This window comes from Salmo trutta, chromosome 6, assembly GCF_901001165.1.
Source record: "Salmo trutta chromosome 6, fSalTru1.1, whole genome shotgun sequence".
NCBI classification, from domain to species: domain Eukaryota; kingdom Metazoa; phylum Chordata; class Actinopteri; order Salmoniformes; family Salmonidae; genus Salmo; species Salmo trutta.
In genome coordinates, this window is record NC_042962.1 from 58,399,956 (window position 1) to 58,425,900 (window position 25,945).

Below are 25,945 nucleotides of genomic sequence, written 5' to 3' on the forward strand. Positions count from 1 at the left end.
CCTGCCGCACCCCGCCACACCCAATACACCCCGCAACACCCTGCCGCACCCGATACACCCCGCAACACCCTGTCGCACCCGCCGCACCCCGATACACCCCGCCACACCCCGATACACCCCGCAACACCCTGCCGCACCCCGCCACACCCCGATACACCCCGCAACACCCTGCCGCACCCGATACACCCCGCAACACCCTGCCGCACCCCGATACACCCTGCCACATCCGCCACACCCCGCAACACCCTGTCGCCCCCGCCGCACCCCGATACACCCCGCAACACCCTGTCGCACCCGCCGCACCCCGATACACCCTGCCACACCCGCCACACCCCGCAACACCCTGCCGCACCCCGATACACCCCGCAACAACCTGCCGCACCCGCCGCACCCCGATACACCCTGCCACACCCGCCACACCCCGATACACCCCGCAACACCCTGCCGCAGCCGACGCACCCCGATACACCCCGCAACACCCTGTCGCACCCCGCAACACCCTGTCGCACCCCGCCACACCCGATACACCCCGCAACACCCTGCCGCAGCCGACGCACCCCGATACACCCTGCCGCACACACCAAATGGAAAAAAAACGTATAAACCAGGGTTAATTGAAGTCAGTCAATTCAGGTAGTAAACTGAAATTCCAATACAATAATTGAGAACAATGCATTTAAAAAACAAATATTTTCTCAATAAACTTAAAAGGAGCTATTTATTTCAAAACTCTAAGTTCCACCTTTAAGACTACTCTCACCTGTCTCAGTCCTCTATTGCGTCCCAGCGGAGGTTGGTTCAAGAAGTTCTGCTGGCCTGGTTCACTCTGCACACTGGCCACCCTACACAAGGCAACCAGATAGACAGACAGAGAGACATACAGGGAGACACAGAGACAGACAGACATGCAGAGACAGCGAGACAGACAGACAAAGAGACAGACATGCAGACATGCAGAGACACAGAGACAGACAGATAGACATGCAGAGACAGACAGACAAAACCAATCAGTACAACGCAGAGGTAGTGCTTCTCCTAATGAACTCTCTCTTTCACTGAGACACATAGGAGAGTCAAGAGGACGTGTGTCTGTCCACTGCTCCTTCCATTCTTCCCATCTCTCCCCACTCACCCAATCACTCCACTGCACACCACACCGACACGCCCACCAATCGAGGACACCCAATCACAGCACAAGAATACACCAAAACACAAAGGGGGTTATGAGGTCTGGAGTGATCTGTGTTCTTATGTAGACAGCTCGTACCATATTACCAGTGCACTGAACTAGAACATGAATCTATCTGGTAACGTTAGACTTCTTGATAAGATAAATGTCATCATTTCATTGACCGATTGCCACTCCAATACCCCATATGCCCCACAGATTGGTATCCTGGAGAGGACGTCCAATTTGAACAGTGAAAAGCCTGAAACAGTATGAAGACCATGATGGCACCGATGGACTGAGCTTGCTGAGACACATTACCACTGGCTCCCCAGCGTCCTCACACCGCCCAGGGACTTAAAGGGTTAAAGAGGCAACAGCGGATGACTTGAGATGGGTGGGTGGATCAGTGCGGTAGCTACGAGGGGGAACGAGAGACTACGTTACATTAGACCTATACGAAGAGGGTGATAGACCAACGGCGGTTTTGATTGGATGAGATAATGAGTGAGGAAAACGAAGAAGTCAGAGGAGGCCGTCCGACTGGCCGAGCCTCCCCCAAACTGCACAGAGAGACGCAACACACAGGGGGGCTGTGACGTGACACTGTACCTAGACAGGTTACCCTCTTCCAGTCCTTGAGACTCATCTAGCACATTGGGTTCACTGCAGAGGAGGGGGCAGGAAGGGGAGAAGGGGTTTAGGGAGAGAGGAGAGCATGCTGCCCCATGTCCAAGGCCCTTCCTCGGATGGCTCTCCTATAGCACGGTAGCTGGATCAGCTCGTCAGGAACTTTCCATTGATCTAGGGCCCTGCTTGAATACTCTAAATACGCATCCTTCCTCCCTTACTTGAAGAAATCCTTGGCAGGAAGGGTGTGTTTTTAAAGTAGTCAAACAAAATCAAATCAAATTTTCTTTGTCACATGCGCCGAATACAACAGGTGTACACCTTACAGCGAAATGCTTACTTACAAGCCCTTAACCAACAATGCAGTTTTAAGAAAAATACCTAAAAATAAGTACGGAATAAAAGTAACAAATAATTAAAAATAACAATGTGGAGGCTATATACAGGGGGTACCGGTACAGAGTCAAAGTGGAGGCTATATACAGGGGGTACCGGTACAGAGTCAAAGTGCAGGGGCACCGGTTAGTTGAGGTAATATGTACATGTAGAGTTATTAAAGTGACTATGCTTAGATAATAACACAGCCAATCTCTCTGCTAAAACTACTATGACTTGTAGCATTCCTGACTTCCTGTCTGTTCATCTAGCATACTGTTCTCCAGAAGAGGGTACACAAATAAACAGAAATAAACAGCTTGAAACAACACAAATAGTATGACTGTGATTGTGTCTTCTGAAGTGACGGTGTTTTACATGTACTGAACGTGGTGATGTGTGGACAGTTATAGTGTAATCCAGTGTTGAGGAGTGAGGTGATGTGTGGACAGTCATAGTGTAATCCAGTGTTGAGGAGTGAGGTGATGTGTGGACAGTCATAGTGTAATCCAGTGTTGAGGAGTGAGGTGATGTGTGGACAGTCATAGTGTAATCCAGTGTTGAGGAGTGAGGTGATGTGTGGACAGTTATAGTGTAATCCAGTGTTGAGGAGTGAGGTGATGTGTGGACAGTCATAGTGTAATCCAGTGTTGAGGAGTGAGGTGATGTGTGGACAGTCATAGTGTAATCCAGTGTTGAGGAGTGAGGTGATGTGTGGACAGTCATAGTGTAATCCAGTGTTGAGGAGTGAGGTGATGTGTGGACAGTCATAGTGTAATCCAGTGTTGAGGAGTGAGGTGATGTGTGGACAGTCATAGTGTAATCCAGTGTTGAGGAGTGAGGTGATGTGTGGACAGTCATAGTGTAATCCAGTGTTGAGGAGTGAGGTGATGTGTGGACAGTCATAGTGTAATCCAGTGTTGAGGAGTGAGGTGATGTGTGGACAGTCATAGTGTAATCCAGTGTTGAGGAGTGAGGTGATGTGTGGACAGTCATAGTGTAATCCAGTGTTGAGGAGTGAGGTGATGTGTGGACAGTCATAGTGTAATCCAGTGTTGAGGAGTGAGGTGATGTGTGGACAGTCATAGTGTAATCCAGTGTTGAGGAGTGAGGTGATGTGTGGACAGTCATAGTGTAATCCAGTGTTGAGGAGTGAGGTGATGTGTGGACAGTTATAGTGTAATCCAGTGTTGAGGAGTGAGGTGATGTGTGGACAGTCATAGTGTAATCCAGTGTTGAGGAGTGAGGTGATGTGTGGACAGTCATAGTGTAATCCAGTGTTGAGGAGTGAGGTGATGTGTGGACAGTCATAGTGTAATCCAGTGTTGAGGAGTGAGGTGATGTGTGGACAGTTATAGTGTAATCCAGTGTTGAGGAGTGAGGTGATGTGTGGACAGTTATAGTGTAATCCAGTGTTGAGGAGTGAGGTGATGTGTGGACAGTCATAGTGTAATCCAGTGTTGAGGAGTGAGGTGATGTGTGGACAGTCATAGTGTAATCCAGTGTTGAGGAGTGAGGTGATGTGTGGACAGTCATAGTGTAATCCAGTGTTGAGGAGTGAGGTGATGTGTGGACAGTCATAGTGTAATCCAGTGTTGAGGAGTGAGGTGATGTGTGGACAGTTATAGTGTAATCCAGTGTTGAGGAGTGAGGTGATGTGTGGACAGTCATAGTGTAATCCAGTGTTGAGGAGTGAGGCGATGTGTGGACAGTCATAGTGTAATCCAGTGTTGAGGAGTGAGGCGATGTGTGGACAGTCATAGTGTAATCCAGTGTTGAGGAGTGAGGTGATGTGTGGACAGTCATAGTGTAATCCAGTGTTGAGGAGTGAGGTGATGTGTGGACAGTCATAGTGTAATCCAGTGTTGAGGAGTGAGGTGATGTGTGGACAGTCATAGTGTAATCCAGTGTTGAGGAGTGAGGTGATGTGTGGACAGTCATAGTGTAATCCAGTGTTGAGGAGTGAGGTGATGTGTGGACAGTCATAGTGTAATCCAGTGTTGAGGAGTGAGGTGATGTGTGGACAGTCATAGTGTAATCCAGTGTTGAGGAGTGAGGTGATGTGTGGACAGTCATAGTGTAATCCAGTGTTGAGGAGAGAGGTGATGTGTGGACAGTCATAGTGTAATCCAGTGTTGAGGAGTGAGGTGATGTGTGGACAGTCATAGTGTAATCCAGTGTTGAGGAATGAGGTGATGTGTGGACAGTTATAGTGTCACGTCCTGGCCAGTATAATGGTTAATTGGTATTGTAGTTTGGTCAGGACGTGGCAGAGGGTATTTGTTTTATGGTATTCGGGGTGGTGTGTTTGTTGTAGGGGATTTGATTTGTGTATTCCGGGGTTTTTGGGCACTGTTCCTTGTTATGTATGTCTATGATTGATCTAGCTGTTGTATGTCTATGTGTGGTTAATTGGGGTTGGGACTCTCAATTGAAGGCAGGTGTTGTCCATTTGCCTTTGATTGAGAGTCCCATATATTAGGGTGTGTTTGTATGTGTCTTTTGTGGGAGATTGTTTTTGCACTGCGTTTGTGAGCCTGCAAAACTGTTTCGTGTCGTGAGTATCATTTATTGTTTTGTTTGTTAAGTGGATGCTTTACTCTTGTTTTTGTCAGTAATAAAACATGAGTGTCCACAATCCCGCTGCATTTTGGTCCTCCTTTCCTCAACACGACGAAGACTGTGACATATAGTGTAATCCAGTGTTGAGGAGTGAGGTGATGTGTGGACAGTCATAGTGTAATCCAGTGTTGAGGAGTGAGGTGATGTGTGGACAGTCATAGTGTAATCCAGTGTTGAGGAGTGAGGTGATGTGTGGACAGTCATAGTGTAATCCAGTGTTGAGGAGTGAGGTGATGTGTGGACAGTCATAGTGTAATCCAGTGTTGAGGAGTGAGGTGATGTGTGGACAGTCATAGTGTAATCCAGTGTTGAGGAGTGAGGTGATGTGTGGACAGTCATAGTGTAATCCAGTGTTGAGGAGTGAGGCGATGTGTGGACAGTCATAGTGTAATCCAGTGTTGAGGAGTGAGGTGATGTGTGGACAGTCATAGTGTAATCCAGTGTTGAGGAGTGAGGTGATGTGTGGACAGTCATAGTGTAATCCAGTGTTGAGGAGAGAGGTGATGTGTGGACAGTCATAGTGTAATCCAGTGTTGAGGAGTGAGGTGATGTGTGGACAGTCATAGTGTAATCCAGTGTTGAGGAGTGAGGTGATGTGTGGACAGTCATAGTGTAATCCAGTGTTGAGGAGTGAGGTGATGTGTGGACAGTCATAGTGTAATCCAGTGTTGAGGAGTGAGGTGATGTGTGGACAGTCATAGTGTAATCCAGTGTTGAGGAGTGAGGTGATGTGTGGACAGTCATAGTGTAATCCAGTGTTGAGGAGTGAGGTGATGTGTGGACAGTCATAGTGTAATCCAGTGTTGAGGAGTGAGGTGATGTGTGGACAGTTATAGTGTAATCCAGTGTTGAGGAGTGAGGTGATGTGTGGACAGTCATAGTGTAATCCAGTGTTGAGGAGTGAGGTGATGTGTGGACAGTCATAGTACAATCCAGTGTGGGTGTGTGTGTGTGTGTAGGGGGGTGTGTGTGTGTGTGTAGTTGGGTGTGTGTGTGTGTAGGGGTGTGTGTAAGGGGATGTGTGTACGTGTGTGTAGGGGTGTGTGTGTAGGTGTGCGTCTGTGTGTAGGTGTGCGTCTGTGTGTAGGGGTGTGCGTCTGTGTGTAGGGTTGTGGGGGTGTGTGTGTGTGTAGGGGTGTGTGTGTGTGTAGTTGGATGTGTGTACGTGTGTGTGTGTAGGGGGATGTGTGTACGTGTGTGTGTGTAGGGGTGTGTGTGTAGGGGGATGTGTGTACGTGTGTGTGTGTGTAGGGGTGTGCGTGTGTAGGGGTGTGCGTGTGTGTGTGGGGGTGTGTGTAGGTGTGTGGGGGGGTGTGTGTGTGTGTGTAGGGGTGTGTGTGTGTAGTTGGATGTGTGTACGTGTGTGTGTGTGTGTGTGTGTGTAGGGGGATGTGTGTGTGTGTGTGTGTGTGTAGGGGGATGTGTGTGTGTGTGTGTGTGTGTGTAGGGGGATGTGTGTGTGTGTGTGTGTAGGGGGATGTGTGTGTGTGTGTGTGTAGGGGGATGTGTGTGTGTGTGTGTGTGTGTGTAGGGGTGTGTGTGTGTGTAGGGGGGTGTGTGTGTGTGTGTGTGTAGGGTTGTGTGTGTGTGTGTGTAGTATGTGTAGGGTTGTGTGTGTGTGTGTAGGGTTGTGTGTGTAGGGGTGTGTGTGTGTGTGTGTGTGTGTGTAGGGGTGTGTGTGTGTAGGGGTGTGTGTGTGTACGTGTGTGTAGGGTTTTGCGTACGTGTGTAGGGGTGTGTGTGTGTGTGTGTGTGTGTGTGTGTGTGTGTACGTGTGTGTGTGTGTGTGTGTGTGTGTGTTACCTGTGGCTGGGCAGCATGGTGCTGCGGGTGCTGGGTTCAGGCTGGGCGCTGCCCGTGGCGTGACTAGAGAAGCGTCGCTGGGTGATGAGCCTGGGCAGGAAGACCTCATGTTCACTCACCACACTGGGAATACTGATAGAGTCATCTAGAGAAGAGAGAGGAGGGGAGGGAGAGATGGAGAGAGAGAGGTAGGGGAAGAGGTAGAGACAGAGAGAGAGGGAGGAAAGGAGGTAGAGATAGTGAGAGAGAGGGAGGAAAGGAGGTAGGGACCGAGAGAGGGAGGAAAGGAGGTAGGGACAGTGAGAGAGGGAGGGAAGGAGGTAGGGACAGAGAGGGAGGGAGGAAAGGAGGTAGGGACAGTGAGAGAGGGAGGAAAGGAGGTAGGGACAGAGAGAGAGAGAGGGAGGAAAGGAGGTAGGGACAGAGAGAGAGAGAGGGAGGAAAGGAGGTAGGGACAGAGAGAGAGAGAAGGAGGTAGGGATAGAGAGGAAAGGAGGTAGGGAGAGAGAGAGAGAGAGGGAGGAAAGGAGGTAGGGACAGAGAGAGAGGGAGAGGAAAGGAGGTAGGGACAGAGAGAGAGGGAGGGAAGGAGGTAGGGACAGAGAGAGAGGGAGGAAAGGAGGTAGGGACAGTGAGAGAGGGAGGAAAGGAGGTAGGGACAGTGAGAGAGGGAGGAAAGGAGGTAGGGACAGAGAGAGAGGGAGGAAAGGAGGTAGGGACAGAGAGAGAGGGAGGAAAGGAGGTAGGGATAGAGAGGGGGAGGAAAGGAGGTAGGGACAGAGAGAGAGGGAGGAAAGGAGGTAGGGACAGAGAGAGAGGGAGAGGAAAGGAGGTAGGGACAGAGAGAGAGGGAGGAAAGGGGGCGATCAAAAGACCAGTGTAGGGTGGGGGGAGTGGGGGTTGAAAATGACATGCAGGCAAACCCAAACATGCAACCAGACATCATTCAGATTGTGAAAGAGGGAGAAAGAGAGAAAGAGGGGGAGAGAAAAACAGACGATATGAAAGCAGAGATACAATTCATTAAAGGACCAGTGCAGTCAAAAACGTGACTTTTCTTTGTTTTATATACACCGAACTAAAATATAAATGCAACATGTAAAGTGTTGGTCCCATGTTTCATGTATATGAAATAAAAGATCCCAGAAATGTTCCATACCCATAAAAAGCTTATTTCTCTCAAATTTGTTTACATCCCTGTTAGGGAGCATTTCTCTTTTGCCAAGATAATCCATCCACCTGACATGTGTGGTATATCAAGAAGCTGATTAAACATCATGATCATTACACAGGTGCACCTTGTGCTGGAGACAATAAAAGACCCCTCTAAAATGTGCAGTTTTGTCACACAACACAATGCCACAGATGTCTCAAGTTTTGAGGGTGGGGGCTGGCATGCAGACTGCAGGAATGTCCACCAGAGCTGTTGCCAGAGAATTGAATGTTAATTTCTCTACCATAAGCCGCATCCAACGTCGTTTTAGAGAATTTGGGGATTATGGCACTAACTGTCCGATTGGCTGGTCCTGGCTCCCCAGTGGGTGGGCCTGAGAGGGCCTATGCCTTCCCAGGCCCAACCAGGGCTGCTCCCCTGCCCAGTCATGTGAAATCCATAGATTAGGGCCTAATTTATTTATTTCAATTGACTGATTTCTTTATATGAACTGTAACTCCGTAAAATCTTTGAAATTGTTGCATGTTGCATTTATATTGTTGGTCAGTATATAATTCAACACAGTGATAGTGGTAGTGATAGTAGTAGTAGGCAGGAGGGGTGTCTGACTCAGTGATAGAGTGATAGTAGTAGTGATAGTAGAAGGAGGGGTGTCTGACTCAGTGATAGTGGTAGTGATAGTAGTAGGAGGGGTGTCTGACTCAGTGATAGAGTGATAGTAGTAGGCAGGAGGGGGGTCTGACTCAGTGATAGTAGTAGTAGTAGTAGGTAGGAGGGGTGTCTGACTCAGTGATAGAGTGATAGTAGTAGTAGTAGTAGGCAGGAGGGGTGTCTGACTCAGTGATAGAGTGATAGTAGTAGTGATAGTAGTAGTAGTAGGAGGGGTATCTGACTCAGTGATAGTGATAGTGGTAGTGATAGTAGAAGGAGGGATGTCTGACTCAGTGATATAGTGATAGTAGTAGGAGGGGTGTCTGACTCAGTGATATAGTGATAGTAGTAGGAGGGGTATCTGACTCAGTGATAGTGATAGTGATAGTAGGAGGGATGTCTGACTCAGTGATATAGTGATAGTAGTAGGAGGGGTGTCTGACTCAGTGATAGAGTGATAATAGTAGTAGTAGTAGTAGTAGTAGTAGGCAGGAGGGGTGTCTGACTCGGTGATAGAGTGATAGTGATAGTAGGTAGGAGGGATGTCTGACTCAGTGATATAGTGATAGTAGTAGGAGGGGTGTCTGACTCAGTGATATAGTGATAGTAGTAGGAGGGGTATCTGACTCAGTGATAGTGATAGTGATAGTAGGAGGGATGTCTGACTCAGTGATATAGTGATAGTAGTAGGAGGGGTGTCTGACTCAGTGATAGAGTGATAATAGTAGTAGTAGTAGTAGTAGTAGTAGGCAGGAGGGGTGTCTGACTCGGTGATAGAGTGATAGTGATAGTAGGTAGGAGGGGTGTCTGACTCAGTGATAGAGTGATAGTAGTAGGAGGGGTGTCTGACTCAGTGATAGTGATAGTGGTAGTGATAGTAGTAGGCAGGAGGGGTGTCTGACTCAGTGACAGAGTGATAGTAGTAGGAGGGGTGTCTGACTCAGTGATAGTGATAGTGGTAGTGATAGTAGTAGGAGGGGTGTCTGACTCAGTGATAGAGTGATAGTGGTAGTGATAGTAGTAGGAGGGGTGTCTGACTCAGTGATAGTGATAGTAGTAGGAGGGGTGTCTGACTCAGTGATAGTGGTAGTGATAGTAGTAGGAGGGGTGTCTGACTCAGTGATAGTGGTAGTGATAGTGGTAGTGATAGTAGTAGGAGGGGTATCTGACTCAGTGATAGTGGTAGTGATAGTAGTAGGAGGGGTGTCTGACTCAGTGATAGTGGTAGTGATAGTAGTAGGAGGGGTGTCTGACTCAGTGATAGTGGTAGTGATAGTAGTAGGAGGGGTATCTGACTCAGTGATAGTGATAGTGGTAGTGATAGTAGTAGGAGGGGTGTCTGACTCAGTGATAGAGTGATAGTGGTAGTGATAGTAGTAGGAGGGGTATCTGACTCAGTGATAGTGATAGTAGTAGGAGGGGTGTCTGACTCAGTGATAGTGGTAGTGATAGTAGTAGGAGGGGTGTCTGACTCAGTGATAGAGTGATAGTGATAGTAGTAGGAGGGGTGTCTGACTCTCTTCCTGCTCCTGTTCGTCATCCTCGTCGGTGTGGCTCAGCGTGTCCTGAGAGGGCTGGCGTGACGGCTGGCTTTCCTGCTCCCACACTGTGCCCGTGCCCGTGTTGGACCGGGACATGGTGGCCAGCGACAGGCGGTAGGCAGAGGTGGACGTGCCCACTGTACTGATGGACGTCTTGCCCTGGTACGCTGTGGGCAGGAGGGGGCATGAACAGACACATCTCTTATCATAACCTGTCATTTAATAACGAAAGGTTAACATGGCATTTGGGTAGTGTGCTAATGGATAGTGCACTAATGGGTAGTCCACTAATGGGTAGTACACTAACGGGTAGCAGACTAACGGGTAGCGGACTAACGGGTAGCGGACTAACGGGTAGCGGACTAACGGGTAGCGGACTAACGGGTAGCGAGCTAATGGGTAGTGCACTAATGGGTAGTACACTAATGGGTAGTACACTAATGGGTAGTGTTCTAATGGGTAGTGTACTAATGGGTAGTCCACAAATGAGTAGTGTACTAATGGGTAGTGTATTAATGGGTAGTGTACTAATGGGTAGTCCACAAATGAGTAGTGTACTAATGGGTAGTGTACTAATGGGTAGTGTATTAATGGGTAGTGTACTAATGGGTAGTGTATTAATGGGTAGTCCACTAATGGGTAGTGTACTAATGGGTATTCCACTAGTGGGTAGTGTACTAATGGGTAGTGTACTAATGGGTAGTGTATTAATGAGTAGTCCACTAATGGGTAGTGTATTAATGGGTAGTCCACTAATGGGTAGTGTATTAATGGGTAGTCCACTAATGGGTAGTGTACTAATGGGTAGTGTATTAATGGGTAGTCCACTAATGGGTAATGTATTAATGGGTAGTGTACTAATGGGTAGTGTACTAATGGGTAGTGTACTAATGGGTAGTGTACTAATGGGTAGTCCACTAATGGGTAGTGTATTAATGGGTAGTCCACTAACGGGTAGTCCACTAATGGGTAGTCCACTAATGGGTAGTGTATTAATGGGTAGTGTATTAATGGGTAGTGTATTAATGGGTAGTGTATTAATGGGTAGTCCACTAATGGGTAGTGTATTAATGGGTAGTCCACTAATGGGTAGTCCACTAATGGGTAGTCCACTAATGGGTAGTCCACTAATGGGTAATGTATTAATGGGTAGTGTATTAATGGGTAGTCCACTAATGGGTAATGTATTAATGGGTAGTGTACTAATGGGTAGTGTACTAATGGGTAGTCCACTAATGGGTAGTGTATTAACGGGTAGTCCACTAACGGGTAGTCCACTAATGGGTAGTCCACTAATGGGTAGTGTATTAATGGGTAGTCCACTAATGGGTAGTATATTAATGGGTAGTCCACTAATGGGTAGTGTATTAATGGGTAGTCCACTAATGGGTACACTAATGGGTAGTCCACTAATGGGTAGTCCACTAATGGGTAGTCCACTAATGGGTACACTAATGGGTAGTCCACTAATGGGTAGTGTACTAATGGGTAGTGTACTAATGGGTAGTGTACTAATGGGTAGTCCACTAATGGGTAGTGTATTAATGGGTAGTCCACTAATGGGTAGTCCACTAATGGGTGGTCCACTAATGGGTAGTCCACTAATGGGTAGTGTATTAATGGGTAGTGTATTAATGGGTAGTCCACTAATGGGTAATGTATTAATGGGTAATGTATTAATGGGTAGTGTACTAATGGGTAGTGTACTAATGGGTAGTGTACTAATGGGTAGTCCACTAATGGGTGGTCCACTAATGGGTAGTCCACTAATGGGTAGTGTATTAATGGGTAGTGTATTAATGGGTAGTCCACTAATGGGTAATGTATTAATGGGTAGTGTATTAATGGTAGTGTATTAATGGGTAGTGTATTAATGGGTAGTGTATTAATGGGTAGTCCACTAATGAGTAGTGTATTAATGGGTAGTCCACTAATGGGTAGTCCACTAATGGGTAGTCCACTAATGGGTAGTCCACTAATGGGTAATGTATTAATGGGTAGTGTATTAATGGGTAGTCCACTAATGGGTAATGTATTAATGGGTAATGTATTAATGGGTAGTGTACTAATGGGTAGTGTACTAATGGGTAGTGTACTAATGGGTAGTCCACTAATGGGTAGTGTATTAATGGGTAGTCCACTAACGGGTAGTCCACTAATGGGTAGTCCACTAATGGGTAGTGTATTAATGGGTAGTGTATTAATGGGTAGTCCACTAATGGGTAGTCCACTAATGGGTAGTCCACTAATGGGTAGTCCACTAATGGGTAGTCCACTAATGGGTACACTAATGGGTAGTCCACTAATGGGTAGTCCACTAATGGGTAGTGTATTAATGGGTAGTCCACTAATGGGTAGTTTATTAATGGTAGTGTACTAATGGGTAGTGTATTAATGGGTAGTCCACTAACGGGTAGTCCACTAATGGGTAGTGTATTAATGGGTAGTGTACTAATGGGTAGTCCACTAATGGGTAGTCCACTAATGGGTAGTCCACAAATGGGTAGTGTATTAATGGGTAGTCCACTAATGGGTAGTGTATTAATGGGTAGTCCACTAACGGGTAGTGTACTAATGGGTAGTCCACTAACGGGGGTAGTGTACTAATGGGTAGTGCAGCTACAGCTACTCTACTAATAACTAGTGTACTAAACTGTGGGTTACCAACCAGAGCCACTGTGCACGGCCTCCTTGAGGATCTTCAGCTCGTTGTTGAACTCTGCGAACAGGGAGCTCTTGCAGAGGGGGCGGGGGATGAAGCGCCGCTCCAGCTGGTCAGCGATGTGGTGGCGGGCCGTGATCTCCTCCTGGGAGTCAGCTGGCTGGGTCAGGAGCTGGGAGGGGTTAAAGAGGAAGGAGATGAAGGGAACGGGAGAAGAAGAGAGCACGAAAAGAGAGAGAGCAGAGAGCGAGAGAGATAAGGCAAGAAGGGCATTCTATGCCATCAAAAGGACATAAAATTCAACATACCAATTAGGATCTGGCTAAAAATACTTGAATCAGTTATAATATACAGAATGGAGGGTACAGTATAATACTATACAGAATGGAGGGTACAGTATAATACTATACATGGTAGTAGAATGGAGGGTACAGTATAATACTATACAGAATGGAGGGTACAGTATAATACTATACAGGGTAGTATAATGGAGGGTACAGTATAATACTACACAGAATGGAGGGTACAGTATAATACTATACAGGGTAGTATAATGGAGGGTACAGTATAATACTATACAGGGTAGTATAATGGAGGGTACAGTATAATACTATACAGGGTAGTATAATGGAGGGTACAGTATAATACTATAAAGGGTAGTATAATGGAGGGTACAGTATAATACTATAAAGGGTAGTAGAATGGAGGATACAGTATAATACTACACAAAATGGAGGATACAGTATAATACTACACAGGGCTCCTACCTTGCACTGGATAAAGGGGCGCAGCAGGACGAAGATGGGAATCCGAGTACGCACTATGAAATCTATGAAGTCCCAGAAGGCCAGGCCTCCCACCTTCCTCAGAGACATCTCCTTGGCCTGCAGGCTGAGGCGATACCACTGGTTCCCCAGCTGCCGCTCAAAACACACCAACACCACTTTTAGAGCTGTGGGAGAGAGTGGGAGGAGGGGAGGGGGTAGAGAGTGAGATTGGGGAGAGAGAGGGGGGGAGGGGGAGATAGAGAGGGGAGTGGGAGAGAGAGGGAGGAGAGAAAGACAGAGAAAGGGAGGAGTCAGAAAGCGATGGTGAGAAAAGGAGGAAGAGAAAACAGAGGGAGGAGAGAAAATTAGAAAGGGAGGGTGAGGGAAAAAGAGAGAGATAAAATAACGGGAGAACAAGAGGAAGAGCCAGAAACACCACCTCTATCAACAACCATCAGCTCCTACATCTTTTAACCAGACATTCACTGTCATTCAGCACCTCATCATCCCACTCTGCCACTGGAACCTAAATCAGAACCCTACAGAACAAAGTTCCCTCAGAAAAAAATGGAAGTTCTAAATGTAAGTCTAAGTCTAAATAGCAATGCACAAGTCTTGGTTTGTACGAGCCAGAACGGCTCATAGGTGCAGCAACCTATCTCCTGTTTCTGTAGCGTGAGGCAGCTTGATGTACAAGTACACCCCCTGGACAGGACGCTAGTCTATCTCCTGTTTCTGTAGCATGAGGCAGCTTGATGTACAAGTACACCCCCTGGACAGGACGCTAGTCTATCTCCTGTTTCTGTAGCGTGAGGCAGCTTGATGTACAAGTACACCCCCTGGACAGGACGCTAGTCTATCTCCTGTTTCTGTAGGGTGAGGCAGCTTGATGTACAAGTACACCCCCTGGACAGGACGTTAGTCTATCTCCTGTTTCTGTAGCGTGAGGCAGCTTGATGTACAAGTACACCCCCTGGACAGGACGCTAGTCTATCTCCTGTTTCTGTAGTGTGAGGCAGCTTGATGTACAAGTACACCCCCTGGACAGGACGTTAGTCTATCTCCTGTTTCTGTAGCGTGAGGCAGCTTGATGTACCAGTACACCCCCTGGACAGGACGTTAGTCTATCTCCTGTTTCTGTAGCGTGAGGCAGCTTGATGTACAAGTACACCCCCTGGACAGGACGCTAGTCTATCTCCTGTTTCTGTAGCGTGAGGCAGCTTGATGTACCAGTACACCCCCTGGACAGGACGCTAGTCTATCTCCTGTTTCTGTAGGGTGAGGCAGCTTGATGTACAAGTACACCCCCTGGACAGGACGTTAGTCTATCGCAGGGAAAATAAAGTTCCCTTAAAATAAATGTAAGTTCTAAGTGTAATATGCTGACCACATTGCTCGTGTTACGTGCGCCTGCGCAGCAAAATAAATGTACACATACATGTTATTCAATTCCTGCATCCAAACTGCTCACGTGTCAATGAGCATTCCATCTCCTCGTTGGTTTTTAGGAGCATGTACAGTGCCTTCGGAAATTATTCAGACCCCTTGACGTTTTCCACATTTTGATACGTTACAGCCTTATTCTAAAATGGATGAAATAATTATTTTTCTCAGCAATCTATAAACAATACCCCATAACAACAAAGCGAAGGGAAAAAAATGAAATACCTTATTTACATAAGTATTCAGACCCTTTGCTATGAGACTCGAAATTGAGCTCAGGTGCATCCTGTTTCCATTGATCATCCTTGAGATGTTTCTACAACTTGATTGGAGTCCACCTGTGGTAAATTCAATTAATTGGACATGATTTGGAAAGGCACACACCTGTCTATATAAGGTCCCACAGTTGACAGTGCACGTCAGAGCGAAAACCAAGCCATGAGGTCAAAGGAATTGTCCGTAGAGCCCCGAGACAGAATTGTGTCGAGGCACAGATCTGGGGAAGGTTACCAAAAAGTTTATGCAGCATTGAAGGACCCCAAAAACACAGTGTCCTCCATCATTCTTAAATGGAAGAAGTTTGGAACCACCAAGACTCTTCCTAGAGCTTGCCGCTCCGGCCAAACTGAGCAATCGAGGGAAAAGGGCTTTGGTCAGGGAAGTGACCAAGAACCTGATGAACACTCTGACAGAGCTCCAGAGTTCCTCTGTGGAGATGGGAGAGCCTTCCAGAAGGACAACCATCTCTGCAGCACTCCACCAAATAGGCCTTTAAGGTAGAGTGGCCAGACGGAAGCCACTCCTCAGTAAAAGGAACATGACAGCCCACTTGGAGTTTGCCAAAAGGCACCTAAAGACTCTCAGACCATGAGAAACAAGATTCTCTGGTCTGATGAAACCAAGATTGAACTCTTTGGCCTGAATGCCAAGCGTCACGTTTGGAAGAAACCTGGCATCATCCCTACGGTGATGCCTGGTGGTGTCATCATCATGCTGTGGGGATGTTTTTCAGCAGCAGGGACTGGGAGACTAGTCAGGATCGAGGCAAAGATGAATGCAACAAAGTACAGAGAGATCCTTGATGAAAACCTGCTCCAGAGCTCAGGACCTCAGACTGTGGTGAAGGTTCACCTTCCAACATGAAAACGACCCTAAGCACACAACGAAGACAACGCAGGAGTCTCTGAATTTCTGGACTTGAACCCGATCGTACATCTTTGGAGAGGCCTGAAAATAGCTGTACAGCAACACTCCCCATCCAACCTGACAGAGCTTAAGAGGATCTGCAGAGAAGGCTGGGAGAAACTCCCCAAATACAGGTGTTATTTACATTTCTTTATTTTCTTTATTTAATCTTTATTTAACTAGGCAAGTCAGTTAAGAACACATTCTTATTTACAATGACGGCCTACCCCGGTCAAACCCGGATGACGCTGGGCAAATTGTGCGCTGCCCTATGGGTGTGCCAAGCTTGTAGCATCATACCCAAGAAGACCCGAGGGTGTAATCGCTGCCAAAGGTGAGCTGAGTAAAGGGTCTGAATACTTATGTAAATGTGATATTTTCGTTTTAAATTTTTTTATAAATTAGCAAAAATTTCTAAAAAACAATTTTTGCTTTGTCATTATGTGTTATTGTTTGTAGATTGATGAGGAAAAAAACTATTTGATACATTTTAGAATAAGGCTGTAATGTAACAAAATGTGGAAACATTTAAGGAGTCGAAATACTTTCCGAAGGCACTGTACGCACGTGGGTGATTGAAAGATGAACTGAGGTCGACATTCCAGTCCTGTTGGTGGTGTTAATGCACCTTAAAGTTGGTTGCCAACCGCCATATGAAGTCCAAAGAAGAAGACTGAAAGAGGAGTAGAGAACCTTGTGCATTTCAGGTAAAATAACAAACCAATGTTTATATCCCAGGACAAATTAGCTAGCAACAGCAAGCTAGCTAGCTAATTTGACATGAATGTTTAATGCCTTTCGACCTGTCCCCAAATTAATATAGTTGGTTCAGAGTTTGTTTTGATATTTCAACCTGCAAGTCCTGATCACGTCTGGTGTAGCTGGACAAAATCAACACATGCGCGCGATGGCAGACGCACACGCTCGCCCGGTCTAGTCAGCATATAGTCTACATTTAAATAGTCTAAGTCTGCATAAGTCTATACCTACCCAGGTATGCAGCCTGACTGGTGGACTCGGCCAGGCCCTCTCTCCTCAGGTCCTTGCCCTGGTCCCCCGGGGTGGAGCAGTGGGCGGGGGAGGTGTCCAGCATGAAGTTCTTGGTCCGGGACGTGCTGATGATGCGCGGGGGGAGGAGGATGTTGATGACTGTCTGCAGGAGCAGAGAGACCTCAGGCTGCTCCAGGTGTGGGGAGTCTGGATAGGGTGGAACACACACACACACACAGGTTGCGTTCAAGGCTGACTACATTGCAGTTGTGCAACACATATCAACTAATCGTTAGGTGTGTCATGACGTTGCCCTCATTGGGTACAGTGAGCACTATTCCCCCCCCTCCCTCTGCACCAGCCCTTTTCTATGCACCATCACCCTACCTCTGTCTCCCACACCCAGGCTGCTATGGTCATAAGAGGTCGTAAATTCCTAGAGAAGATCCTGCCTCATGGCCAGACAGTATAGAGAGAGTGAGTTTCATAGAGAGAACAAAGGAATTTCTTCCACCTCACAGAACTTGACAACCGAACAATATTCAGGTTCTGGAGAAGGTATAAAAGATTGGTGAAGAATCTGTTTGGTACAATTTTGTGAAACTCATGATAGACAATACCGTAACCATGTTTATAGAAGAGTCTCAGTTATGAGGCTTACATCTAATGGTTGTATAAAATGAATGAATAAGGATGAAGCTATTTGTGAGATGATGGGATGCTATGTAATGATGTTAATGTGAGAGAATTGTATTTCTGATTAAAGTTTCACTAAGTCATTGGCACGCCCCCAGGGGCACAGACAGGACCTGGCGTCATGAGACAACCCTTCTCGATGTTCCGAATAAAACCCCCACCGGGGTTTTCTATCACCAGACCAGCTTACCTCGATAACGAGAGGGCCAAGGTTTGAGAGGAGACCGAGCTTACCTCAATTACGAGATGGCTAAAGGTTGCAGACCATCTTACTACGAGAGGACCAAGGTTTGAGGAGAGACCATAAACCTGAGTATAAGCTAAGGTTTGAGTAGATGACTGAATCTTTTAACCATACCACGTGGTTAAACTCTTAGACTATCGATACCGACAGAATAAGAACAAGTCTTTGATATTAATTACTAGTCTGCAGCTAGGAATTCGATATCATTGAACGCGAAGACCGCCAACCGCCAAAACATCTATCTATAACGACATGAATGAATGTCACTCAGAACTAACCACGACAGAGAGAGAAAGAGGGCGGACAGACTCTCCAACAGAAACAAACTTTTCAACAGAGATCCCGACGACACACTGAGCGTAAATATATATATTGATTGCAATTGTTCCCGAATGAGTGAGCGTTCATGTGTAAAGGATTAGCATTTCAATTGTTATAATATTCAACTCTGTAGTGCCTTCTCAGCTGACCCACACTACCCTTTTGTCTAACAAGCCTCCATACCGGTTTAGCCCACTAGGGCACATTCTTCTATCATTTCCTTGTAACCATATCTACTGTTTGTTATGCATTTCTGTGAATTACCTAGTTAGTAAATAAATGATTTTAAGATGTATGATGACTCATGTATGATGACTCATAGTGAAGACTGGGTTCGTGCAGATAACCAACAATTTACGACGTTTGGAATGAGACTAACGTGAGGTAAATAATAATTCATTAATTCGAAGACTAATTGATCAGATATTAAAATATCTGAAAGTTATATTAGGAAAAGTATAACTTTGTAATCTGTATATTTTCCTTGGTGCCCCGACTTCCTAGTTAATTACAGTTACACGATTAATCAGTTTAATCGCGTAATAATAATTACAGACAGTTATTTAATAAAAAAGTCTTCAGTTTTAATGATGCCAAAGACACGACAGGTGCCAGGTTATCGATGGCAGGCGAGCATCAGATTGTTATATACAGTGCCTTCCACATTTTGTTACATTATAGCCTTATCTAAAATGGATTCAATTGAAAAAAATCCTCAGCAATCTACACACAATACCCCATAATGGCAAAGTGAAAACAGGTTTTTAGACATTTTGGCAAATTTATTCAAAATAAAAAACAGAAATACCTTATTTACATAAGTATTCAGACCCTTTACTCAGTACTTTATTGAAGCACCTTTGGCAGTGATTACAGCCTCGAGTCTTCTAAAAACCTGTTTTTACTTTGTCATTATGGGGTATTATGTGGAGATTGATGAGGGAAAAAAACAATTTAATAACATTTTGAATAAAGCTGTAAAGTCAAGGGGTCTGAATACTTTCTGAAGGCACTGTATGATGCAGATAACTGATATTTCTGGCCGGTGACTGCAAGGTGACATTCAAGTCTGCCTGAAACACAGCCATTATTTCAGATGCACATATGCATACATACACACACAGATCGGTGGCATTAGACCTCTTAAACCTGGGCTCTGACCTTTGCTCCCTGAACCCACTGTCAGCACGAATGGAATCAGCAGGTTGAGCAGCATGCCCTCTCGCCTCTCCTGATTGGTGAAGGGGGAGATCACATGGCTCAGGGGGAAGTCATCCTTCAAAGCCTGTCAATTAGGAAAGAGAACAAGATAAATGTTTCATTATGACACACACTCACACACACACACACACACACACACACACACACACACACAAACACACACACACACACACACACACACACACACAGTTACCCAGAGGTTAGTTCTTGGCCTGGGTAGTCTCACCTGTATCTGCAGAGCCACCAGGCGGACCACTGCCGTGCTGAAGGGTAGAGGGGGGGACAGATACGGGCTCAGGTGGAGCAGGGGCAGCCCATCAGCCACACTGGAGGGGCCTACTACCCCCATCACCTGAGAAACACACACACACAAGGGCACGCACACAAACAGATAGAGAAACACACACGCAAACAAGCAACATCATAGTTAAGTCACAGCACAGTGTGTATTTGAGGTGTGTGTGTGTGTGTGTGTGTGTGTGTGTGTGTGTGTGTGTGTGTGTGTGTGTGTGTGTGTGTGTGTGTGTGTGTGTGTGTGTGAGCACTCCTCACCAGGTTGACACAGACGTTGATGAGGGAGCGGAGGTGAGGGAGGAAGGAGATGATTGGCTGACGCTGGAGAGTCAGACAGATACCTTCAATCAGACTACTGGCCGCCTCCCACTCCACCTGTCTCCTGTAGGCCACACACACACACACACACACACACACACACACGCAATCAATATAAACACACACACACACACACGTTAATTTACTAATCACGCTCATAAACATAAAAAGCAGAGGAGACTGATGGGAGGAGCTATAGAAGAACGTAGTCAAACATTTGGTTTCCATGTGTTAGATAACGTTCCATTTATTCCATTCCAGCCATTACAATGAGCCCTTCCTCCTATAGCTCCTCCCACCAGCCTCCACTGATACACACATCCACTACAAACACAACACACTTAACAAAATATCACACTACAATTTCGCATTTTGAAAACGTTTCGTTTGGACAGGCTATTAAATAGATAATCCCATCACTACTCAGCAGAGGTATCAATAACCAGGTCCAGGTTCTGATGACTCTCTATGTGGGTCTAAAGCAGATAATATTGACCCATCACTACTCAGCAGAGGTATCAATAACCAGGTCCAGGTTCTGATGACTCTCTATGTGGGCCTAAAGCAGATAATATTGACCCATCACTACTCAGCAGAGGTATCAATAACCAGGTCCAGGTTCTGATGACTCTCTATGTGGGTCTAAAGCAGATAATATTGACCCATCACTACTCAGCAGAGGTATCAATAACCAGGTCCAGGTTCTGATGACTCTCTATGTGGGTCTAAAGCAGATAATATTGACCCATCACTACTCAGCAGAGGTATCAATAACCAGGTCCAGGTTCTGATGACTCTATGTGGGCCTAAAGCAACTCGTATTGACAGATGACATTGCAGAGCTCACAGACACACACATAAGCAGAGCCAAACTCAGCAGTTATGAGACTTTACAAACTACAACACACAATCAAACTGTGAGCAGTCAGCAGCGATGACAATTACACCCACGGAAGCAGCAGTGCATTACTCTGGCTAGTTCAGCCAGCTCGGCTAGGAACAGAGTTGACTACAGCTATGGTACTTCACTCCACTGTAACACCACAGTACGGTACTTCACTCCACTGTAACACCACAGTACGGTACTTCACCCCACTGTAACACCACAGTATGGTACTTCACCCCACTGTAACACCACAGTACGGTACTTCACTCCACTGTAACACCACAGTACGGTACTTTACCCCACTGTAACACCAGAGTATGGTACTTCACTCCACTGTAACACCACAGTACGGTACTTCACTCCACTGTAACACCACAGTACGGTACTTCACTCCACTGTAACACCACAGTACGGTACTTCACTGTAACACCACAGTACGGTACTTCACTCCACTGTAACACCACAGTATGGCACGGTACTTCACTCCACTGTAACACCACAGTACGGTACTTCACCCCACTGTAACACCACAGTATGGTACTTCACCCCACTGTAACACCACAGTACGGTACTTCACTCCACTGTAACACCACAGTACGGTACTTTACCCCACTGTAACACCAGAGTATGGTACTTCACTCCACTGTAACACCACAGTACGGTACTTCACTCCACTGTAACACCACAGTACGGTACTTCACTCCACTGTAACACCACAGTACGGTACTTCACTCCACTGTAACACCACAGTACGGTACTTCACCCCACTGTAACACCACAGTATGGTACTTCACCCCACTGTAACACCACAGTACGGTACTTCACTCCACTGTAACACCACAGTACGGTACTTCACCCCACTGTAACACCACAGTATGGTACGGTACTTCACTCCACTGTAACACCACAGTATGGCACGGTACTTCACTCCACTGTAACACCACAGTATGGTACTTCACTCCACTGTAACACCACAGTACGGTACTTCACCCCAGTGTAACACCACAGTATGGTACTTCACCCCACTGTAACACCACAGTACGGTACTTCACCCCACTGTAACACCACAGTATGGCACGGTACTTCACTCCACTGTAACACCACAGTATTGTACTTCACTCCACTGTAACACCACAGTATGGTACGGTACTTCACTCCACTGTAACACCACAGTATGGCACGGTACTTCACTCCACTGTAACACCACAGTATTGTACTTCACTCCACTGTAACACCACAGTACGGTACTTCACTGTAACACCACAGTACGGTACTTCACTCCACTGTAACACCACAGTACGGTACGGTACTTCACTCCACTGTAACACCACAGTACGGTACGGTATTTCACTGTAACACCACAGTACGGTACTTCACTCCACTGTAACACCACAGTATGGTACGGTACTTCACTCCACTGTAACACCACAGTATGGCACGGTACTTCACTCCACTGTAACACCACAGTATTGTACTTCACTCCACTGTAACACCACAGTACGGTACTTCACTGTAACACCACAGTACGGTACTTCACTCCACTGTAACACCACAGTACGGTACGGTACTTCACTCCACTGTAACACCACAGTACGGTACGGTATTTCACTGTAACACCACAGTACGGTACTTCACTCCACTGTAACACCACAGTATGGTACGGTACTTCACCCCACTGTAACACCACAGTACGGTACGGTACTTCACTGTAACACCACAGTACGGTACTTCACCCCACTGTAACACCACAGTACGGTACGGTAATTCACTCCACTGTAACACCACAGTACGGTACGGTACGGTACTTCACTCCACTGTAACACCACAGTACGGTACGGTACTTCACCCCACTGTAACACCACAGTACGGTACAGTACTTCACCCCACTGTAACACCACAGTACGGTACAGTACTTCACCCCACTGTAACAACACAGTACGGTATGGTACTTCACCCCACTGTAACACCACAGTACGGTACGGTATTTCACTCCACTGTAACAGTACGATACTTCACTCCACTGTAACAGTACGGTACTTCACTCCACTGTAACACCACAGTACAGTACGGTACTTCACTCCACTGTAACAGTACGGTACTTCACTCCACTGTAACACCACAGTACAGTACGGTACTTCACTCCACTGTAACAGTACGGTACTTCACTCCACTGTAACACCACAGTACGGTACTTCACTCCACTGTAAAGCCACAGTACGGTACTTCACTTCACTGTAACAGTACGGTACTTCACTCCACTGTAACACCACAGTATGGTACTTCACTCCACTGTAACACCACAGTACGGTACTTCCCCCCACTGTAACACCACAGTATGGTACTTCACTCCACTGTAACACCACAGTACGGTACTTCACTCCACTGTAACACCACAGTACGGTACTTCACTCCACTGTAACACCACAGTACGGTACTTCACGCCGCTGTAACACCACAGTACGGTACTTCACTTCACTGTAACACCACAGTACGGTACAGTTGTGAAGGAGCAAGGGTTAAAGGGCGCGCAGCGCGGCAACAGACCTGGAGCACAGAGCCTGTGGGCGAGCGCACCTGAGCGTAGGCATCTTGTGGATCTTGTTGAACATGCGGTCAAGCCGCTTCAGGATGAGGATGAGGGCGGGCCGCACGGCCTCGGACGACCAATCGGTGATGGGCAGCATCCCAGTGACGTAGCGTCGCAGGCCTCGGCTCTCCATGGTCAGGCTGTCGTAGGGGGCCAGCTTGAGGAGGGAGTGGGCGATCTCTGCCAATCTGGGGAAACACACCACCACACACACACACACACACACACACACACACACAATGATCATACACAAAAACACACATGCAATCATATAGACATGCACAACCGCATGCACAGTCAGGGAATTACATACACACACACACACTGCACTCATCCACACACAAAAAGGCATACAGATTGTACACACGAAATCGCACACGCACAATTCTAAACGTTTCTGCAAATCAGGTCCATGTATGCGTCCATACCATAGCTGAGGGAATAGTGATGTCATACCCGGTTAAAGTGTGTCTCATTCGTGGCCACTTTCACCCAGGTGGGTGCTGCACATTGGGCATTGAATGAGGATAGTTTCCACCTGGTTGAAACACTATGCACTAATTCCAACCATTCACCTCATGTGGGACTTGATGTCCAGCAGCTCTAAGGCGGTGACACGGGGTTCCCCGGCCACGTTCTGCAGGATCTTGAGGCGCGGGCCGCAGTGCTTGTAGAACTCAGTGCAGATGTTCAGGAGGGACTCCCGGGGCCGGCGAAACTCCTCACGGGCGATACGCTCGTCCAGCTCCTCGCGAGGCATCCCCTGGCCCTCCTCCAGCAGGTGAAGGTTGTCCCTGATGCCGGACACAAGGCGACTGACATTGACACCAAGCAACACGAGTACACGACACAAACAAGCATCCATGAAACATGATCATCTGTACCAACTGTGGTGTAAACACATGGGACATATTCTATTGTTTTCTTCTGTTGTGATGATGACCTGTACATAGGTATCTTTAGGATATCACTACGGCAACAGCATCCAGGAACAACAAACAACACTATATTTATGTCTTACGGTTATGAAGAGAATTAGGAAAAGTAACAAAACAACATGTTAATAACAGCCACGTGGTACAGTTTCTTTAAGAGACTTAAATGAACGTGAAATAAATCAATACTATGTCCAAAAGAACATCATTTTCCTTATATAGTGCACTACAGCCCTATGGCTCTGGCCAAAGGTAGTGCATTAGGGGTGCCATTTTGGACACAATCCGGCAGGTGTAAAGGCTACTCCGCACCTGGTGTTGGGCCCTCCAGACATGGCGTGGTTGGCAGTCGTGGCACCTTTGTGTCCCTGGTCACAGCGACTCAACTGGGGGGCAGTCATAGGCCTGAGAGGGGATAGGAGGGGTGGGATGGGAGGGAGGGGAGGAAGATAGCAGAGAAAAAGAACAAATGTCACATTCAATTAGGGCTTGGAACATACATTTAGAAAGACATGATGGGCCATATCTACTTATCAGATGCACGGCTTGTGTGTGTGTGTGTGTGTGTGTGTGTGTGTGTGTGTGTGTGTGTGTGTGTGTGTCTGACCGTGTGAGGGTCTCTGAGCTGTAGAGCAGGGCCTGCAGGGAGGTGGCCAGGGCGGCAATAGCGGCGATCTCGTCCCGCGCTGCCGAGGCTGACTCCATGGTCATGGTGTTGCTCTTCAGCTTCTGGAGAAAACACGGCACCAGGGCCTCCAGCACCATCAGCATCTGTAGGCTGATGCCGTGCACACACACAGCGCAGAAACACAAACACACACAGAGGAAGATAGGAGAGGGCGTTAGCATTTAGTAAGCCTACTGTACAACATTGATATACAGGGCTAGCGGTGAGTGATGTGAAAGCACACCTCCTGACAGACTCTGGGGCGTAGGCCACCACCGTCACACACAGCTTGATGGACTCACTGATGGAGAAGGCCAGGTCCTCACTACCATAGCAGAAGTCTGAAACAGAGAGAACCACTGGAATTCATGCTGCAGCACTTTCAGGACCTAAAATATACTGTAGGAAGAACATGACCATTATCAGTCAAGTTCTATTGTTGAATATAACTAGGAGAAACCTGACAATGAAAAACTCCAGGTCTTAGTAAGAGTCTATTAACTAGGAGAAACCTGACAATGAGAAACTCCAGGCCTTAGTAAGAGTCTATTAACTAGGAGAATCCTGACAATGAGAAACTCCAGGTCTTAGTAAGAGTCTATTAACTAGGAGAAACCTGACAATGAGAAACTCCAGGCCTTAGTAAGAGTCTATTAACTAGGAGAATCCTGACAATGAAAAACTCCAGGTCTTAGTAAGAGTCTATTAACTAGGAGAAACCTGACAATGAGAAACTCCAGGCCTTAGTAAGAGTCTATTAACTAG

At 46.7% G+C, this 25,945-nt stretch overlaps 1 protein-coding gene across 1 annotated transcript in view; it reads right to left on the bottom strand.

Moving 5' to 3' along the window:
* Positions 1 to 25,945, bottom strand: part of LOC115195176 (protein unc-80 homolog) — a 110,518-nt gene that overhangs the window by 5,900 nt on the left and 78,673 nt on the right. The window contains exons 50-64 of the mRNA XM_029754973.1: positions 25,425 to 25,521; positions 25,121 to 25,291; positions 24,826 to 24,918; positions 24,154 to 24,393; positions 23,536 to 23,766; positions 20,046 to 20,169; positions 19,720 to 19,845; positions 19,434 to 19,557; positions 17,012 to 17,218; positions 13,394 to 13,578; positions 12,633 to 12,798; positions 9,940 to 10,131; positions 6,599 to 6,743; positions 1,781 to 1,834; positions 761 to 842 (exon numbers count right to left, since the gene is read on the bottom strand). Coding sequence (XP_029610833.1) covers positions 761 to 842; positions 1,781 to 1,834; positions 6,599 to 6,743; positions 9,940 to 10,131; positions 12,633 to 12,798; positions 13,394 to 13,578; positions 17,012 to 17,218; positions 19,434 to 19,557; positions 19,720 to 19,845; positions 20,046 to 20,169; positions 23,536 to 23,766; positions 24,154 to 24,393; positions 24,826 to 24,918; positions 25,121 to 25,291; positions 25,425 to 25,521 — 2,237 coding nt within the window. The remainder of the gene's footprint in view (positions 1 to 760; positions 843 to 1,780; positions 1,835 to 6,598; positions 6,744 to 9,939; positions 10,132 to 12,632; positions 12,799 to 13,393; positions 13,579 to 17,011; positions 17,219 to 19,433; positions 19,558 to 19,719; positions 19,846 to 20,045; positions 20,170 to 23,535; positions 23,767 to 24,153; positions 24,394 to 24,825; positions 24,919 to 25,120; positions 25,292 to 25,424; positions 25,522 to 25,945) is intronic.